The sequence below is a fragment of the Bombus fervidus genome, chromosome 10 (genome assembly GCF_041682495.2).
Source record: "Bombus fervidus isolate BK054 chromosome 10, iyBomFerv1, whole genome shotgun sequence".
NCBI classification, from domain to species: domain Eukaryota; kingdom Metazoa; phylum Arthropoda; class Insecta; order Hymenoptera; family Apidae; genus Bombus; species Bombus fervidus.
The window spans coordinates 1997234-2019556 of NC_091526.1; the positions used below are offsets into that span (position 1 = coordinate 1997234).

The 22323-nt window shown below is 33.2% G+C and overlaps 1 protein-coding gene and 1 long non-coding RNA gene across 3 annotated transcripts; one reads left to right on the forward strand and one right to left on the reverse strand.

The window, feature by feature from the left end:
- Nucleotides 1-384: 384 nt before the first annotated feature.
- On the reverse strand, nt 385-21799 carry LOC139991299 (retinol dehydrogenase 12). Of its 2 annotated transcripts, none has more exons than XM_072011255.1 (7): nt 21584-21799; nt 16601-16679; nt 12763-13067; nt 7105-7224; nt 4088-4298; nt 714-907; nt 385-642 (listed from the first exon to the last, which is right to left on the reverse strand). In XM_072011255.1, exons 1-6 carry the CDS (start codon nt 21699-21701, stop codon nt 754-756), a joined length of 987 nt encoding a protein of 328 aa, XP_071867356.1. In that variant the 5' UTR covers nt 21702-21799; the 3' UTR covers nt 385-642; nt 714-753. The 2 variants fall into 2 exon arrangements, with proteins under 2 accessions (XP_071867356.1, XP_071867354.1); XM_072011253.1 differs by having other exon boundaries at nt 387-642; nt 4088-4301.
- Nucleotides 19577-21133, forward strand: LOC139991300 (uncharacterized). Its single transcript, XR_011800784.1, has 2 exons — nt 19577-20456; nt 20939-21133. It is a non-coding gene; the product is annotated as an uncharacterized lncRNA (long non-coding RNA).
- Nucleotides 21800-22323: the final 524 nt, after the last annotated feature.

Below are 22323 nucleotides of genomic sequence, written 5' to 3' on the forward strand. Positions count from 1 at the left end.
TCTGTGGAACTCTCTTCAGATCACTTACCCGTTATAGCAACAATTAACTCAATCAGTATTGAAAATCAACCTAATCGCCTCCGACCTACTCGCCGAAGATCAGGACCGCCGTTAGGTCGGACCGTGAAAGGCTTCCGTTACTGTGAGTAAAATATCAGAGAATATGACATTAAGAAAAGGAGAGAATAAGATATATTTAAATTAAAAAAATTATTGCATTTAATCAATTTTGAATAATAGTCCTTGTTCTTGAATTTTGTACAAGTTTATTAGAGGTAAGAAAATAATATAGCTCAATGCGTATTAAAGAAAATTAATAATTAAAACGAAATTATTTTATTGTCAATATAATTATTTTCAGAAATATAAAATGTAACATCTTACACCATTCGTAACAGTTAATGTATACCCGTAACTAACGATAGACGTACGATTAAAATACACAAAAGAAAGAGTAAATTGTAATTTCAATTATAACTTGAGACATAATTATAAGCGTACTTCGTTCCTTATTTCTTGTCTTTTACACTACATGTAACACATTTCAACCGTGAATTGAGCGACCTCACGAATCGAAAACATTCTAATCATATGATATTATTGATATTCAAACTTGATCTTCAGAATCTGGTCTTTAAATATCTGAAATTATTTTACATACATCGAATCAATTTTAACGTTCATGAAATAGTTAAATAATTTCTGTAAATTACCTTCGTTCTCTGTATAAATTTTCTCTATATAAACATATTCTTATTGTCCAACTTCTTCTTCACTGATTGCTTTTAATAGTTCTTGAAACCCTACTTCCGATGGCAAACCGAGCAATTCACAACTACGTTCCCACAAACGGGTTGCTAATTCATCGTTACAAGCCTTTGACGAGGGTCTTGCTGTTCTGCAGTTGCTAAAAGATAAATATATATTGTAGAATTAAGTAAAAATTTTCAAAGAAAGGTAATATCCTCTCAGAGATTCAAATTACCATAATAAACAACTAAATAAGAATTCTGTAATTAGAAATTTCTTATAAGTATAGGCCTATCTTTACGCTATTATACAATTTTGGCATGGGTTCCGTTAGGAACACATAAAAGAACTACGTGGACTCTTTGTCGGTAATACGACGATCGTGAAGAAAGGTATTTCGGAGTTGGAATATTAAATTATTAAGAAGATAATATACAAATTAGAATTTAGAATTGTAATTTGTTCCGCGCTCAATAATCAAAAACGTGTAATAAATTCGGCATTTCCGACGAGTAATTTGGAATGAAAGGGAGGAAGAACTGAAAGACATGATAAAAGAGGCATGTGGCGAGGGAAGCGGGCGCGGGTAGAGAAAAAAGAGAGAAATGGAGATGTGATATTCAATGTGGCGGGCCAAGAGAGTAAATAAGAAGAGGTGTGGAGATGGAGATGAAGGATTTCGACCTGGTAGGGCTCACGGAGACGCAGATAGAAGAGCAAGACTGGCCAGCATAAATAATTAACTACCGGCAACATCCAAGTAGTGCATTTCGACTGTAAGGGAGAACAGGAGGGAAGGGCATAGTCCGCGTCAAAAAGAAAGAAAGAAACAATGAAAACGATGGAGGAAGGCATAGAGAAGGAAGAGGAAGAATCGCTGCTGATAGAAAGAGATTTCTATGCGAGAGTGGGAAAGAAAGAAATGCAAATGGGACGAAAGAAAAACAAAGGACAAATCTAAACAAAAAGCCTGGATAGCGGACTATGTAACAGTAGATAAGAAAGCAAGCGAATAAGGGAGTAAGGATGGACTCGAATCACGTACAGTTAGGAGGAACAATAAAAGGAACAGAGGGGCAGGAGAGATAAAGGAGGAAAATCAAAAGGAGTGACTAGTCGGAGAAAGGCGTAGAGTTTTACCGCAGACGGAAGAGAAAAGGGACAGAATCAGGGAATCAATAAGGAAAGCAACATAGAAGTAAAGAAAGAGAGAGTTAAGAAAGGAACTGGGGAAGTTTCGAAGTGGAAAGATTGACAGAAGAGTTTATAAACAAGAGAAACGAATATAGAAACTGAAAATATAGGAAAATGGAAAGGAAAAAGAAGGGAGGAATGGGCAAGAACATCATGAAGGAGTCGAAGGCATATTTCGCAAGGCTCCTGGGAGTATGGGAGAGGGTAGAGTAAGAAATGAAAGGCATAACGAAAGAAGCGATTAGGACACTCGGAGAGTCGAAGAGGGCAGAGGCATGGATAAAATTGAGAACGAAACCTGCAGACTCATGCCAAGAGAGATTTGAGAAGAATTCTGTAGAAAGTTGAACAATATCTGGAAAGGGGAAGGATTGTCGAAGGAATGGACGAACATAATTTACCCCACATACAAAAAGGAAAGAACGGAAGAAACAGAGTAGTGTACATACACTCGTACATGCTTTATACAGCGTACAAAATATACGCAAACATCCTTAATGAAAGGCTGAAGGGAGAGATAGAGAGAAAGCTTAGAGGAGAGGGAACATCGTCCAAAGACGATGGACGCGATATACGTGATACATCGTGTAATTAACAGAGAAGAGAGCAGGAGGAGAAGGAACTGTATGCATGCTTTATAGATTTGAAAGTGGCTTTTGATTGGATAGGTAGAAGCAAATTGGAGGAGAGGTTGGGGTGTAAAGGTGCAAAGGAATTTGAGGCGAAAAGTAACGGAAATATACCAGGAGACGAAGATGTGATAAAGGCAGGAAAGGGAAAAATGCAGGAATTTGAGGCAACAAGGGGCGTACGGTAGAGTCCCATGCTATTCATCGTATATCTGTTGAACATGGTGGAGGCTTTGAGAAAGAAAGGATGGAGAGGGGTACAGAAGGGCCATTAACCTACGTGGATGATATACCGACGATGGCGGGAAGGAGTGACAAGTGTGTTCAGAAGACTGAGAAAGTACCTGGAGAAAAAAGGACGCACAATGAGCACGAGGAAAACGAAGATGTTGCTATATTGTTCGAGAGAAGAGGAAGGAAAAGGAAAAATATGAGAAGGAGTGAAACTGAACAGGAGAAAGGTTGAAGGAGGCTAAGGAAGTAAGAATTTTGGAGTCATATGGAAGAGGAGTTGCAAGGTGTAAAGCCACAAACGGTCAGAGATAACAGGGCGACGATAGCAATAAAAAAAGACGTAATACTGGAGAGACAGGCTATTTAAAGAATCATTTGACAGGGGAATGGAGGATGTTCTAATCATCTAATGGAGAGTGTGCTAGTGTACGGAGTCGCAATTTGGATGCAGTACGAAAAAGACGGGATTGGAAGGATAAAGAGAAAATATATCAAGGGTATACTGGGTTAGAGGAATGCCAAACTACATCCTGGTGGAAGAGATCAAGATTGAAGAGGTCATGGACAAGATACTGAAGAGGGCAGTCAGATATCAGGTATCAGATCTAGTGAAGCAGATGTTTTTGAGAATTGGACAGAATGGGGGAGAAGATGAGGGGAAAAGGTGAGATGAAAAAAGAGGAAAAGATAGAGGGGTGAAGATATATACAAGAAGATAAGGACAAAAGGCATGCCGCGTTATGTGAGAAAGAGAGGACAAAGAGGAAGGACAGATTCATGACAGCAAGATTCAGATATGGAAATGAGAATAAGAATGTGCAATATGCATGGAGGTAGAAAGAGGCGATAGAATATCTGACGGAGAGCTGCGGAGGCAGAAATGTGAGGTGGTACGTAGAGGAGACTTTGTGGATAAAGCGGCAGCAGGGCGAGGAGCAATGAAGAGGATTTTGAAAGAAAGGGAGGAGAGAAGAAGGTGATAAGAGCAGGAAACAGCACCAAAGAAAACGAGCAATAACAGTAAGATAAAATAGGTTAAGTTAGTTATAATAAGAACTAGAGAAGTAAGTAGTAAAGCGTTAAAGAAAAATATTATTGTCGTATTGGGTAAAGATTATGTAGGATTGTTGGTCTAATAGCTGGAAGCCATTTACAGCCGAAAAGCAAGGATTAAATAAATAATGAAAAAACTAAAATATGTATATATGTCAATATGAGTGTGAAGATATACGAAACCACATTATAAGGGCAAATGTACTCTATATATGTAATCAACTTACTCATAGTATAGACCACTTTCTTTTCCTGCATTTTCGTCTACAGCACAATATAAAGTCGTTTGAGCACCCTGTTCGGCAGTTTTCATGAAAGGCTGGATCAACCTTACAATTGATGTTATACCTCGGAAAAACGATGCATCCATATATCGACACAATTCTGTTTTCACTACTCCAGGGTGTAAAGAATATATGTGTATGCCTTGAATTTCAGCTGCTGAAAATGCGTAAAAGGATGTAGGTATAAACAGAACTAGTAATTATACGCGGACATTCAAAACTCGACAAAGCATGCACCAAATGGAATGTTTAGTTGTTTAGGAATAACACTAAAGCTTAAACAACTCCGAACAAGGATAGCGACAATCTCACTAGGTACGACAAGATTCTGTCGGGTGGACAGAGAAGTAGAAATAGGACATTGGACATTGGGGATCAGCTAGGTTTCGATAACTAAAATTATTTCGACCGGCAGTTCTACACGAGCAAGCATTTCAAAAGAGAATTTTTGGGAGCGTTACGGAGCATCATATCGTTACAGTTCAGTCTAGAAGCCCTGAAATTTATCAAATGTGGTACAACACTTGCACATTTTGTGTATAAGTGCGTTAGTCGTATCTAAAAGGATTTGAAGAGCCGCAAGAAAGCTTAATTCGCGCACGGCATCTTGTACCACCGCCCTATACCAAATCCCACTAAATCGCATAACGGTTCACATTCAGAAAAATCTGGCTAAAATTGAATATTTTGACTTTACATTTTTAATTTATGTTACGCCACGAGGCTCAGTAAAGATCGTATTTCTAACCGTCGCTCGTGGTCCTCCAGCGTCGCAGACATATCCTCTTATCTGCCCGACGAAAAACATACACTGTATCGACGAGCGCATAGTTGTCACCAAGCAGCGAGTTCTGGAACCGTCGATTTCAGACCGTTACTTCATTCTAACAAAGAAGTCGGCCTACGTGATCATCGGCGTGAGCGGTGGCGTGATCCGAGCGTAGTAGGGGTTGTCTCCCCGAAAGACAAAGAATTGGTCTAAGAGCATCAGTCTCATTCGAAAGCTCTAACTGAACAGTCTCCTTTAAAAATTCTAACTGCACGCATCGAGAGCTCTAACGAACAAAGTCGCTTAGTCTAACGAATATCGAGAAATATCGAAAGTCGAGTCTAATTTCTGTAACGCATTGACTGTATTCATCGCCAAATAATTTGTGACGTTTTTATTATTATATTTATTGTTGAATATACACGCTATATTAAGCTGTTAACACAGTGTTAAATTCATTGAACCACCCCTGTTATCTTAATCGAAACAAGGGGACCGACTATTTCGCGACGTCGATTATACGAATCGTAGCGAGAATTTACGCCTCTCGCTGACGCGTTTTCCTCGCGACCGCATCTCTCCGTGAACGGTCGTAACAATTTACAAATCGTATACACTCTACCAAAGCATCTTCCACGGTATCATTAAAAGATTGTCATTCGAAATTAAAAGAATGTCAATACAATTTTTTAAATTCTTCATAATTTTTAAGGCCATCTGTTAATCTGGACATTTTACGACACAAAACTCAATTAAATTAAATTAATAATAAACAAGAGTGCTTGCATGAGTGGTACTGTTTAAGCGTTCCAGTTTCCACAATCTGAAGAACAAAATGATCTAAAACTTAACATTTCACAATTTTGAAATAAAATTAACAAACTAAAAGGTTCCAGTGGGGAATACAAATACGAAAACATTTCCAAATTTGCAATTTTGTGTTTGTCTTTGCCTGATTCTGATGCAAATATTGGAAGATTTTTTTCTTTTTCAGTGAACGAAATACAAAGGAGAGGTCGGAACCAATTGAAGCCTAAAATGGTTACTGCATTAAGCAGAATTCGATTAGATTTTAGAAATCTCAATGCACGTTGTTATTATAACTAACTCAATAACTAACGAAACGCTACAACTTTTCAAGAATAGTATGTACAAAAAAGAAACAAAACCATAGGAACTTGTTCATATTCTTAAATTCCATGAAACGGATGATAGTGATAATACCAACTGTTAAACTGCCTTTATATTTTATTTGTATTTTGCATTTTATTCATTTTCTGTATTTCGTCTATATTCTACATTTCATTCGTATTTTGTATCTTTTCAGTATTCTGTATTTTATTTGCATTCTATATGTTACATCTATAAAATTTTAGGAATGTTTAAAATATTTGTGCAATTACCTACATTAATAGCTTATGAATAAATGAAATTATTTACAATACATACAATAATTATATGAATAAATACCTCTCCTAACTAATAGTTTTGTGCTTTTATTCATTTTATTAATTTTTTAGATAATTTTATTGAAAGAATTTATTTTATATTAAATGATTTATTATTTATTTCATTAAAAGAAAGTATTGTGCAAATCTTACCACTGAAATACATTCGAGTGTGCGTGTAACTGTGAGTTACAGACTATGATTAATTTACAAACTACGACCTACAACCTACGCTATGTCACTTACATAACGCAACGCAACGCAACGCACCGCGAGCGATGTGGCTGTCAAATGATCATGGGGCAATCTTGGCAGGAAAAGAATCGGGGATGCAAGTACATAATTTAGCGAAAGTCGAACATTTAGATTAATTTGCGGTGTGACCGCCACCATAATTACAATGAAAAAATGTTGGAATTGAAGGTCTAGGTCAATTTTGCGGTTACTTTAGTTTGTAACTCTCCACCGATCCAAAGGTGTTGAATCATCTGCCAAAACCATAACAAATATATAACTTTTTACATTCTGTACATTTACTAATTTACTACACATACCTTTACTAATTATTATTATCTCTATGCCTTTACGAACATAGTAACGTATATAGAAATGTTCTCTTTCTTCGCTTCTAAGTTACAGATAAAATATTTATTTTAAAAACAATTGAATCAGTTCGTTTAGAGCGGAAATAATTAAAATTACTAAACTATATAATTTTTTAAAAGCATAATTCTGCTACTTACCGATTAACTTTTTATTCAATTCTTTAGTAAATAAAATATTGGCCAGCTTACTTTGACAATAAGCTCTAATAGGTGAGTAAGAACGTTCCAAATTTAAATCCTCAAAATGTATATTACCACCTGTAATATGATATATGATATAGTATGTACAGAAATAACTTATATAAATTAATCAGTTTCATATTTTAAGATAAATATTATTAGAAGTAACAACAAGACAGGCTTTAATATGATACCTTACTCTTTCAATTTAGATAACTATGCAAATCTTTGTACAAACCTTTATGTGTTTTATAGGTAAAAATGAAACGAAAATATCATATAAACATACAACTGCAAATATTTTATCAATCATAATAGAAATATAAAATATGGGAAGAACCGTAATGAATTTGCTTTTGATACAATGGAATACAGCAATAAATAAATAATTTACATATTTTATATTAATTTACTGAATTAACTTGAATAACAGAGTTGAGTGAATTATATTAAATAATAAATTGTTTTCCTGCATAACAATTTCATATTATATTAATCCAGTGTTTTTATATTACTTTCGCATTTCGAAATTTCATTTGCTTCCTTGCGATACAAAACTCATTTCAATAATTCCTTCAATTCGCTCTCAAAGGAAATGACCATAAAACCACAAATCTCAGCAACAACTAAAGCTGCTAAATCAACTCCTATCTATATCGACACATAGATAACAGAGTCAACCCCTAAATGATATTGCAGGAATTGACAGCTATAGCGTAAAACAGCTAAAAAACAGCTTAAATCAAGTCAAGGTACAGACAAGTATTCCTGGCATATTTCACAAAGTGACTTAGATACTTAAAGATAAATATACTAGATGGCATACGTATCAAATTAAAATTGAAAGGAACCGTAAAATTGTCATTACAGGACTTCACTCGCGAACTTACTTCAAAAGCATAGCAAAGGAACTGCGAATGCTGAACCATCAAATAAAAACAATAGCTAATACGACCAAACTTGACACAAAGCAACCACTGCCATTATTATTATTCGAACTTGAATCTAAAAGCAACAATATTGGTATCTTCAACATGAAAAAAATATTAAATATAATTATAACAGTAGAACCTCCACGTCACAAAACAAACATATCTAAATGTATTCGATGCCAAAAATATGGCCACTCTAGGAATTAATGTAACGATTATTAATGTAAATTTATTCACTATTAGATCATCTCCCGAAAATCAATCCCATGTTATTACAGCAAATAACTCAATTGTAGCAACCCAACACACGAATTTGGTGGTCGCAGCCGGAGGCCTTACAAAGTCATTCTATCTAAAATGGCTCGTAAAGTCCCCTCCGACGGCCTCTAGATAAACAGGGTGGCGAAGATCCTTCTAATGAATTATTTGTAACGAAACCTGTTTACCGGGGAAAAGAGGAGCATTGCCAAGTTGTATCCTGTACCAAGGACGACGGAAATGACGATTATGACATAACAGATGAAGACATAGCGGCCTATAAATAGATGGTATAATATTGGATGTAAAGAGTTGCTAACTAGTTTTTATTACCGAAGTTACGCAAAATGATTTAGTGGAGTACGTTTGCTCGTAACGATTACGAGTATATAACATTGTGAATTGCAACGACGACCTTCAACTAGATGAAGAAATAGTTCTATGAATTTATGTCGACTCGGTCAAATACTAGGTAAAGATAAAGGACCAACGACGTATGACGAACACGGCTAAAACATAAACAACGCATAAAATTTAAACAATATGGACAAGTCGAGCAAAGGAAAAGAAGTTACGGCGCAGGGTACATCGGAGTCCCCAGGCTCCGTCGATAGTATGAGTAGTTCTCCAGGCTCATCCCGACGATCATCGTGCAACTGGAAAAACAACGGAGAAAAAGTCGGTCCCAGGGCCTCCCCTCGTGCGGTAAAAACGACCGAGGATTTTTCCCAGGCAGAAGGCGATGTGGAAGTAGTGAATACTCCCTGAGTTATCTCTGAGAGGAGATATCAATAATTCCCTAAAGAGGAAGAAGGCAACAATGATGATGGTGATATGAGGAGGATGTCGAGCATGCAACAGATATATGGAATGTATAAAAATAAAAAATGGCTTCGTAGTAATAGGTTTATAGATTGGGGAGCACGAGGCGGGTATGGGTTTCCAACGCGTGAGACCACGCCGTGGAAGATCCCGATGAAACTAATATATTCTCCTATAGTCGGATGGCTTGTTGATCTGGTGCAGAGAATTTCGGTAAAGTTGATAGCCCCATGCCTGTCAAAACCATTCACCTCACCTTCGCGTTGGGGCTCCCCGTCACCCTATACCGGCTCTGACCGGGGTAGGAAACGAAAGAGTGAATGGCACCTGGACAGGGATTCATGACGATGACCCGGCAAACAAAATTTAATAAAATTATGTGGGATATAACTACAAATACGAGTAACGATGGAATTAGACTCGTTAGGTTTATGACGATCTACGGTACAATCATTCACTGGAAAGTACATTTTCAGTGAGAATGTGGTTAAGGAAATACCATTTGTATTTAATCATCACGGGACGAAATGATCGTCAATAAGAGACGCGTTTCAAATAGTACAATTGCATTGTAAACTAGCTTAGGTAGGATAGGAAACCGATACAACGGAAGGGACCCTCAAAGCAGCATCGGGTCCATTCCTTCCGTCACCGGATGCGTCTGTGAGCGGAGCTCCTTCACCATCACTTTATATGGACGTCCCCAAGAATCGAAGTCGACCAATTGGACAAGATCCGATCAAGCCCAGACTTTCGCTACGTCGCGGTACAGTCCATGGCATCGTTCGACACGGGAAATTTCAGCCTCATTACTCAGTGATTCCTCCACTGGGTCTACTAAAATCGTCGCCGGGCCCAAACGCACCGCATTCTGATCTCAGTGATCTCAGGGATCCATCAATATATAGACCTACAGCGACATGGAGACACCACGACACTAATATCAATCACGGAGCACCCCTTTCATCCGACGCAGATGCTTACCGAACTTCGCTTCACCATGTTCAACAGAAACCCGAGGTTCTCAGTCCAGTCCGAAAGCGTTCGATCGCGAACGTTTGCACTGAGCCTTCCCCACTTCCTAGAGTGAGCGTTGAAATCATTCAAAACAAGAACCTGACACAGACAACATCTCCTCGCGTAATCACCAGCTTCAAGAACTTTACAAACACCGCAGTCCCACTGTTAGATAGGACGTATCTACCACATGGGGGTGATATTAAAACTGATCGCAGGGGAACATATCTGTTGGGTACATTAAGTAAAAACGGGATTGTACCCATTAGAGTAAATAAAAAATATACGTTTTACAAGAACGTGAGGACTACTTTCCTGGACATAATTAGTACGTACAAAGGACTGGTAAGGAAATACAAGAGAAGTAAAATACCTAACGTGTTGTTAGCCTCTGACCATACTTTATGTTTTACATGATCTTTAAACTATTAGGACGAGACGTAATGTTCATAATTTTAAATACTCAATGAAAGAAATGGCTACAAATAATTTTATTTTAAAACGACTTAAATTATCAAAACTTATTTATTCAGAATTCAAACGACGAGGAGACGCATGGAGAACGTTTCCAGGCTACTGTACAAACGACATGTGCCTCCGAACTAAAGAAAGTTTATCCTCTTACAGGTAAGAAGAGTAGAAACTATTGGTGGTGTGAAGAAGATACTTAGGGCGGAGGTCTTTATCAAGCACTATTTCTTTAAAGATTTGATCTAAGAGAGACTGATCGATGTACAGTATTTTTTCATGCATGAAATGATTGCTAATATTCTCACTGAAAATCTGTTAAAGTTAAAACATTAGAATTTCTTAGGACTTGTAGGGAAGGGTTGAGGATAACAACATCTCTCTGCATTACGAACCGCGCGTGGGCGTATGGGTCAATTATATCCAACATGGCGATATCGAATAAATGTGTGTTACTTTGTCTTCCGTATTTTGTGCATTTTATATTCATAATAAGCGCTCGTATATTTAAATATTCTGTCAATGCATTCTCTACATTGTCAAACATAACTCAAATAAAATAAAAAGGAAAATATAGTAAAAGAAAAATAATAGAAATTGCGTATTCTTTGCTGAACTTTCGTTCATACTTATTGGTGTCTTCACACTTTTGGCTGGAACACGTTTGAGGCGCTCATACTGTAGGGATGTCTCAATCCGATTCGACTCTTCAGAAAATCGATTTCTTTGTTTAAAAGGTCGATTTTTTAAAAAAAATTCTTTGCTTTTCGATTTTTCTAAGAATCAGTGCTTTACCCTATTTGCCGACTTTAACAATCGAAGAAATGATGCTTTAATAGGTCTTCCCGGATTTAAAACGTTGGATCAACCAATGAGATCGTAGCATCATCCAAACATGCAACAATATATCCAACTATCAATATTATTGTGAAAAAGTATTAACGTTTGATCAAAAGGGAACTTTATCCCGATCTAGCCATACTAAGTAGCTCTTAACGGATACACTTTGTGGTGATTTGTCCAATGGGTATCATTTTTCGGCTCCTTATGTACTGTAAAACACTGAAAATTTTATGGTAGGATCTAGAGTTTATCGCGTATTTATGAAAAAGTAAGGTTCCAAGATTTCGTTCAAAATTTCCAAGAATCATCCTTCCGGATATTTAACACCGGATAGATAACCATGTGTAATACATGCAGCATGGACTATGATACTTATTATCATACAAACGCTAATGGAGACACATAATATAATCACAATTGCATAGAGATAATTATTATCTACACCATCGGCTGGCTACAGAGCCAACATATGATGATCGGACGTTTGAATCATCTCCACCAATAACCTCTGACAAACACGTAACAGAATATCCTCACATGAAGAATCGATACAGATAATGCTACAAACGATTTATTTCAACAATTTTATTATCGAGCACAAACTTACTTTAGGAAACGTTTATATAAACTCCAAAAGCATGCGCAGACCGATGAAGTTTAATACAGAAGGAGTCCACGCGGTTAGTTTAAGTTGCCGACATGTGACAATAAGCCTATTATTTTCACAACACTGACGAGGAAATCAAAAAGAAATCTTAGTAATTTTAACAAATTTACAAGTGATAAGTTACCATGAATCAATTAGATGAATCAATTAGATCACTGTTTAATCAGTGATGTACAACCACATACCGAGCCACGTGGCTAAAATCACTAACGACGAACCCACTTTAAATGACTGAATAAACGTAACATATTAAACTAATTGTCGGCAAATAAATGTTTTATTCAATTTATTTAACTATGATTCGTGAACACGTACCATCACTTGCGGCCATGTTAGTTTAATACGAGTAAGATGTAAAACCACTAGCACGGAGTCGTTGCTATGGTCATTCAGCGAACTAATATGACGAGGTCGAAAAAACGAGTTCATAATAAGATGTATCAAGAATAATTTTAATAAAATTAAAAGATGTAATTATTACAAAAATTTTAGTCTCTCTCTCTCTCTCTGTCTCTGTCTCTGTCTCTCTCTCTCTCTCTCTCTCTCTCTCTCTCTCTCTCTCTAGCTTTCAACTAATCATATACAATTATTATTATTATTTCTACTTACCCAAATGTGCAGCTGATGAAACATTAATTATTCTACAACCTGGTCCAGATTCTACTATTCTTGGTAACAGTAGAAGTGTTAGAAGAAAATGTGCCAAATGATTAACTTGAATATGAGTCTCGAAACCATTTTCAGTTTTTTCAAATGGATGCAAGAATACTCCTGCATTATTAATTAATATGTGGATAGCCGGTTCAGTTTTTAAAAGGTGCTGTGCACAATTCTTAACGCTTGTTAAACTACTGAGATCCAACTGACAAATTACTAATTGTCCTGGTTTATCTTCAGGGTTTTTCTCACCGGCACTGAAATTTTATATACCATAAATCTTATAAAGTACATTGAACAGTAAATACAACAATACATACAAAAGAAAATCGAATTCCTCTCGAATTCCTCTCGAATTCCGCTACGAATTTTTAAACAGTGTAATAGCTTCAATAAATAAATATAATCAAATTAACAAACCCAGAAAATGTTCCCAATAGATAGATACAATAATAAACAATTTTAAAACGAACTGTGAATTTATCTTTTAAAAATTATTATCCAAGTTCAAACTTAGTGTCTCTTGTGAAACAGTAACATACATAAAAAAACAACAGTACAAACAGTACATAAAAAATGGTCTAATATATACATTTATAAAACATAGAGAATGTATTTTTATGTATTTTTATATATGTATTTTTAACAAAATCCTATGTTTTATATAACTGACATATTTTTTAATTCTTTTTTAATTCAATCAAGCAGAAAGATCGAAGTATTTGTATCCGATAATTTTGCAGAATTTGCATGGAAAGATACAGAAAATATATATAGTAATTACTAATTTACAAGATAATAAATTGGAGACAAATATGGACCAACATTAAAAATTAAGATATAGAAAAATAAAAACAAAAATATAAAATATCGGCAATTATTTACATAATTGTAACAATTATCTTTCTTATAATTATCTATCTCGTTGATTTTAATGATATTAATGTACGTTGTTGACGTCAATATTCTGAATAACTTCGCTTATACAAATAATCGCTGCTCATATAACTTTATTATACATATAACTACAGTTTCAGAGTTATACGCGAAAATATCGTATTTACATATACGAGGTATCTCGTTTAACTAGAAATGGCACAATATCTCACGAAGGATTAAAGTTATCACAAAAATGTTTTAATAAAAGTTAGAAGGAATAAGAAAGTGAAACTGAATCAATCGCCTGAACCAGTTTTGAAAAGAATGTAAAAAAAGCAGAACTGCGATATATTCTAGACATTGTAGAATACAGTCGATTATTCTTTTGAACATTTTGTTAAAATGACGCAAGATGCAATACGAGCTTGCAATTATCGTAAAAAATATATCACTGAAAAGAATGAAAATTTCAGCGTTAATTGAAAATCAGCGAGAATACGGACATCTTAGAACTTAAACGCGAAAAGTGTTTTGTTCGTAATTTGTCCGTAATTGATGTTATTGGCATTTGTTTACATGGAAATGTTTTGGTGGGGAAGCGCACCTCGTTCGTTTCCTACTTACTATATAACACTAACAAAGTTACTGTGCTTCCATGTATTCCCACTTTTCAAGAAATGGGAAAAGACAAACAAATTTTTGAAGAAATTCAAAATTTGATAGACATGTCAAGACTAAAAATAATTCAGCCGACGAGAACAAGGTAGCTAAAATTGTTCGAAAGCATCCAATGAATACTGCAACAATCGAAAATACTGTATAGAATATTTGCAGTGGCAGTTATTAAAGATGAACATGGATCCGCCACTGAGAAACGATCTTCAACAGCTTAAATCGTTTATACGCTAAAACATATCTAGAATTTTTGAATTATGTGTTACGGATATTTACAAACATTAACTCATTGCTCCAGAGTTGCACAATTGTAATTCATCGTTTGCTACTGGAATGCCACACAGTTTTACGAATGGGGGATTTTAATTTTACCAAGTATGATATAATACAACAAAGAAATTTACACAAAGTAAATCTTTTCAATGAAAATATATAATTTACTGCTTCTGAAAATCTATAATTTACTGATAATCAATCATCGATGATGAATACACCAGAAATACTATCAACCAGATACGAGACAGTACACCAGAAATTCCAAACGATGAAGAAATTAGAGATTTTCTTGCAAACAACAACAGAATTTGAATTGTCCTCTACTCATGTGCCACTACATCACCCGCCTACCAGTGATAACGTTTTTATGTTATATTTACAATAGGTTTTCTTTGCTGTACATACGGTCATACGACATCGCTCGTTGTTTGCGGATGCGGTTGCGAGAGAGTTCAGCATCTGTGGATTTGTCGTTTCGATGCGTGGTAAAGCACCATCCGCTTGTTGTCAAACCCGTGCAGATGTTGCGCGATGTCTTCGATATGCGGCGGTAGATACTTGTCGGTACTGTGCGGGCGTTCAACGCACGGTCACCGCGATATCGTAGGCCTCCGTTCTTCTTTGGTATGACGTGCAGAGGTGATGTCCATGGAGTTTTCACTGGCCGCATCACTCCTTACTCGGTCATCGTCTCAAATCCCGTCTTCGCCTGCTTGTGTCGATCGAAGACGAGGCGTCGAGTTTCGCTGCAGACGGAAGAGCCGGACCTGGTTTTTTAAATGATGTACCACGCTGTGTCGTATGTCTCTACCGAACGAGTGGACGAGTCGCGTCCGAAAATTCGATGAGATGTCGATGATACGTCGACTCACCGACGACTGTTTTGCTCGATATAGCCTCAGTCGTGTCCGTGTGTCGTGTTGTCGATAGATTGCTGGTCTTGTCGCTGTGGCGTCGATTTCGAGGGTCGACCAGTAACTCGTAGTGGCTTAAGAAGTCCACGTCGATGAAAGGCCGATGCTAACGTCCGCCACCGTGAAACGCCATTTCGTGTTTGTCGTGCTGGTTAGTCCCGTTTCTGATTCCAGGTGAACATTCGGTAAAATGACCGTTGGGATATTGATGTTTCATTCGGCACCTCGCTTCGGCGACATACATTATCGCCGAGTGCCGCCACATCTTTATTTCCGTCATCAGCCCATCGGTTCCGAAGCGCGGCCTGGTCTCTGATGTGGATTACAGGACCAAGGCACCGGCGCCAACAGAGCCGAAAATTGCCGGACTAGGTGGTCGGCTCTCAGGTATTATAAAAACAAAGGAAGCGCGACGAGCGAAAAGGTCACCACATAAGAAATGAGGCAAAAACAATGACATTTGTAGATAATTATCAAACCATATTCCGAATTAATATTTTTAGAAATATTATATTATTAAGAAATACATAGTTTTGCTAGAGATACCGCGGTATCGCAAGTTCCACTACCGGAATTCTCCTTCTTTTACAACCTTTATATCATTTCGAGACACCATGTATACGAATATATAATTCTTTATTAGTGTATGATTAGTTTCAAAACTAGTATATAATCTATTTCTGTTTCAAATTAGAATAATTGTTCTAACTTATCTTTTCAATTGTGAATACAGTGAGAAATACTCTTTTTAATATTTATAAAATTTTAATAAAATTTGGTTTTTGAAAAATGGAGTTACAAGGTAAAACGTTAAACGACAAAAGAAATATACAATATTTTATCAAAACAACTAAGTAATTAAATTATTGATTAATTTTAAATACGTGCATTTTTGAACCACTACAATTTATTAGAATTTAGATTTCCATTTAAACAATAATAAGGTGAGCATAAAATATATCGCGCTGCTTTAATTTAAAAAGAAATATTTTTTCAAGAAGTATATTTCAAGTTAATTTTTCAAATAAAAAATAGTTTTCAAATACCTTGACGTAGTTTCTTTTATGTCATTCACTGCTTCTGTTGCTTTATTAATGTCACGACATGCTAAAATTACTCGAGCACCTAAAAAATAAAAAGTATCTTATTATTTTTGTTAATATAAATATGTAATACGTGTATGTAATGTATAATACAAACTACAAATAAGTCATGGTTAAAACAGTTGTATATTTGAAAACGTATTCTAAGCTATATCATATCCCTAATTGCTATATACGTTCTCTATAATGTAAAGAAGAATCGCACATTAACTTACAATCCCCTTATCAGAAGGCATTCATGTCTTTCTATTTATCACCTGATATTAACACTAAACCTACCGACACTTCTTGTATACCTATTCCTACCGTGTTCAGTCAAAATGACCGTTCCTTTAAAGAAAGTTATTGTTTTTATAATTAAACGTAGAAAATATATAAATAGTGGATTTGTTACTGAATGAATTAGTATATGAACAACTTCAATAAAATGACGATACAAATTTATTTTTATATAATTTCAATTATAAACTAGAAAAGAGACAAACAAAATTATTACAGACAATTACACAAGCAAAATTGATGGAAAGTGAGGAATTAGATAATTCAGAGGTTTTGAGTGCAGATAAAAATGAAGGAGTGAGTCATGCAGGAGGAAAAGGTGCACTTGAAACTGCAATCTTATTTTTTAAAAAGTGACGTGATATTGGATTGATAGACGAGATTAAACCAAAAAAGCAGAAAAAGATTACCAATTCCTTTGTAAAAAAAATAATATTTTATAAATATTGTTTAGATGTATATACTAAGTATGTACAATAGAAATTATTGATATACTTATACGTTAATCTTTGTTCTGTAACTACCTAGAAATAATAATAATAAGAAACATGTTGTCTGATTAACCAACCAGGAGTCCAATCCTACAGCAGCCGGTTAAGCGTAAGTGTACTGTATGTATAATGTATAACATTTTAGTCAATAAACACTCTTTTTGTAGAATACAAAATTTAGTTATAAGGTTCACAGAAAACATCGCCATTAATAAAAACAATTTAACAGTAGCAGTGCCTCTGAATTTACAAAAATTTAATTGTGCATAAAAATATATAACATAAAAAAGTTACGCATAGGTAATTGATAAGAACTCTTGTTCTTATTACCTTTTTGTTGCTAGATAATAATAATTTTATTGAATCATGTACTTTGCCTTAATAACATTAAGAATATTTCTAAAATTTCATATTAATTACAATATAACAATACCTTAGTTACGTTAATATATAATGAGTCTATACTAAATGTAAGAAATGATAAACTAAATATTTGATTGCATTTGAAATTGTACATACAGTAGGTCACAAGAAGATCTAGACATCATACAATTTTAATTTCTGAGCTCTATATTTTCAATAAATCTACAAGGACCAATAAAAATGTATTACATTACGTTAAACTGCACTATATAGACAACAGCAGAAAAAGTCTTTTGAGTTATTATTTCTTGTCCTCTAAATATTTAAAAAAACATAAAGAAGGAATGAATCTTTATATCATAAAAAGTTTTGGACACTAATACTAATTATACACATAAAACTAAACAACAACTAAATTATACATATAAAATTAAAACTAATAATGACTATTCATATTTAAAATTTAATATTAAGTTGCACATCCCATATGTGTGATGACACGGTGTAAACATTTTGACACAATGGAAATAGTTTATTTAAATAATCAACACTGACTTGTTTCCATTCTTCTTTCAAACGTTTTCTTTCATTGTTCTATTGACATTTCTAACATTCTATTAATTCTAGAATCTAATTCCTCCAATACATGTTTCATAGGATTTAAGATCAGGGAACATGTAAAACATGTGCACAATTACAAAGAAAAGATTCTTGAACAATCCATACCTTGTGCTTTGGATCATTATTATGGAACAGCTTAAAAGTCTCATAAATCCCTATATTAAAAGTATTTCCTTGAAAATTGTTTTTTGTAATGTATAAATATTTATGTAAAATGTGTAAATATGTATAAACTTTTATCAAAAATACTGTAACATAATGTAATACACTTCTATTGATCCTTATACATTTATTGAAATTATAGAACTTAGAAATCAAAATTATACAGTGTCTGAATCTCTTTTGTGAGCAATTATATATTAAATTCAGGTATATTCCAAGAAAATTTCACGAGATATTAATATCATTATTAATAATAATGTATTGATCAAACTGTCCATACATATGTATTTATGTAGAATGAATGTAGTAATTACAGTCACATGTTTCCACCCATAAATGTGTCAAAATACTCTTAACCTTATGTTTTTTATTGGAACTACGGGAAATTTTTAACGAAAAAACGAATTTCCACAACTAATCATATACAAATTCATAATATACTCAACAAGACGAATCGAATAACATAAAACTTGTCATGAACGCTGAATGGTTCAATTCCTAGGAATGTTTCTAAACTTAAAATAACACAAATATAATATACTAATATAATAAACATAAAACAAATAGTTATGTATAAATACTTATAATATAGATTCATTCAGTCTTCGATAATATAATATTTATTTATTCAACAATATCGTTTCTAATTTTAGAGTAATTATAATAAAGTAGATTATCATAAAGTAGAGTACATCATAATAGATTATAATTAAAAAAAAAACAAAAAATATTCTTTCACATAAATATTTCAAGTTTTTAAAAAATATGACATTAGTAATCATAAGCAAAATAATACTATAATAATCCAAGCTTGAATAAACTTGGTGTGACAAATTGATTTAGCAATGCAAGAAGTAATTTTTGATGAACTACTTTGAATACATATGCTTCTAATTATATTCTAAACGATATAATACTAATAATATATAATAAATAATATATTAATAAAGGAGCATATACATATATGTATATAAAGACATACCACTCTCTTGCACAGTCGAACAAATACTATTAGTGAAATTTTACTAGTTACACTTTACTGCTATTAGTTAAAGGTTATAAAGTACTATAGTGCTAATAAATTCTTTTGCATAACAATAGCAAATTTAATAACGAAACAAGCTAAATTTTGTACGTCAATTTTATAAATTACTAAAGTATCTAGTTCTAGTATCTCTCATATTCGATGGGTATTCGATGTAAAATAATATAATTGTTCAACGAAAGTCTATAACCTAAAACTTATTATACGCCAATCCAATAATGGTATTATAACAAAATTATAAAATAATACTTTATGAAAAAATTTATATACCACTTTCGATATTGATTCTTACTTCTCACTGTTAAGATTAACAGTAGTGAAAAAGTTAAATATTTAAATAATATGTGCATGCAAAATACAAAGCATAATAATTTAATTTTTGGTTAAACTACATTTTATTAACTTTTTGTGCAATCTTATAGTTTTCTATGTGTTTCTATCTAAAATGTGGTGTCAAAAGTGTTTCCTAATATGTAATATAGTCTGATTTTTTATATATTTACCTATGTAACTTACTGTAAAGAACGATATATAGACATTTTATATTGTGTGTTACAAAAATAATTTATAACCTTCACAAAATATATATAATATATTAAAACTTATTCAGATTAGATTATATAAAGATTTATATATATTTTATTACACATATTAAATTTGTCTTATAAGACAAATATGCCACAGTACTTAATGGAAAGAGATATAAGAGAAAACCAGTCTTATGACAAGGTGCAAATCTAGGGCAAAATAAGGTAATATGGAAAATAAATATTGGAGAAAAGAAGAAGAAAGAATATGCAAGATATATGAAAGGAATATAGGAAAGATTAAATACCTGGTGGAAGATTATATAGACATGGAATAGATAAATTTAAGTATTGACAAGATGTGTTGCAGGATAAAAGGGTAGATGAAGCAGTGAAATGGCTTAGAAGCACATATAGAATAAAAATAGAAGAGAAATTGATACCAAATAGAAACTAAGTTCCATTTCTTAACTACAAAATCGAAGTTAAATAAACATATATATATATATAAATATATATGTATTGTCTGAATTTATAAAACTCTATATCATGATCATATAAAAAACTAATTTAACTCCTATACACATACATATACATAAATATACATATACATATATGTGCATGTAATATATATATATGTAACATTATAATAGACAGTATTATTAGAAATATATTAACTGCAAAAATGAATAATTAGATATTATCGTATAATAAATTATAATTGATATTTTTCAATAAATTAAATGTCTGTAATAAACAAAATTATACATTTGATAGAATTATTATTTTGTAGATTTATAGGTAAAAAAAGTTGAAAATTCAAATGCAAAAATTGCTCATAATATATAAAAATATATAAAATATCCCAAGGATGGTTTTCCTTATGATATTCAGTGGACACAAAAAATCTTCCAGAGACTAAATTTTATATTTTTAATGATGTTCATAAAAATATAAATTTGTATAAACATTTACAATTTATTCATAACACTGATACTTTATTTTAGAACCTGTTATCATACTTATATTGATAATATTAGTAACAGCAATAACTTTTATGTAATATATTTTGTTTAATATGTTAGAACATGATACTTATGTCACTAAGTACATGTATACATTTAATATATGATCTAGTTATGACAATATTTGGCAGTAACAAATTTTTAAACTGTTCATAGCTAAAGTGGAATATTAATATGTGTAACGTAGTAAACGCATGACATAAATAAGTAAATATATATATACACAATATATATAATATAAGATACTAAATGCAAATATAACATATATAATGTACTAATTGTGCTACAAGTACAACATCATTAACTATATAAAATGTATAAAACTATAAAAGTAATATTTCAAAAATTATCTCGTAACTATATAAATGAATTATATATCATGTCAATAACATAAATAGTGCAAATATTCTTACCTCTTCTATATATGTCCCTAGCTGTTTCTTTCCCAATTCCACAATTTGCACCTGTTATAATTACAGTTTTTCCAATCAAACGGACATTGTTGTTACAATAGTTACTAAAAAACCTCATATTTAAAACAATTTGTTCTTACTAATTGCAATAACATACAATAAAAGAATCTATTTATCCAGAACTGCGATCCGCCTTCTTAAGAATTCTTTGCAACCTTCTTTGCAAGAATAACGAGGCTTTCTACCTTTCAATTCCACTCACTACGTCATTACATTGAGCGGGTATACGGTACTTCCACCAAACAGCATACCGTACTTCCATATAAAAGGAGTGGGGTACAAAATAGTGATTATATAGCAAATAAACGCTGCAACATTATTGATATCGTTATCAGAATGGCGATATAATTAAACGTCCTGAAACTATCATTGATTGATAAATATCTAAAAACAATTTAAAATACGCAAATGGGTATGTATAAAAGTATGCATAATATACTAACAACACATATGACATAAGTTTTATCTATACATGGAATAATAATATACATATAGCAGTATCATCTATGATACATTATTTAATAATGTACGTACATTGATTTTTTTTCATAAATTACATAGATTCGTAGATTTACTTTTACAGTCAATCTGATATATTATAGTTTACGTTACAATAAATTACCAACATTTTATCCAAATTTGAATTGTCAATTTTATATGAAATACAACCGTTGTCTACT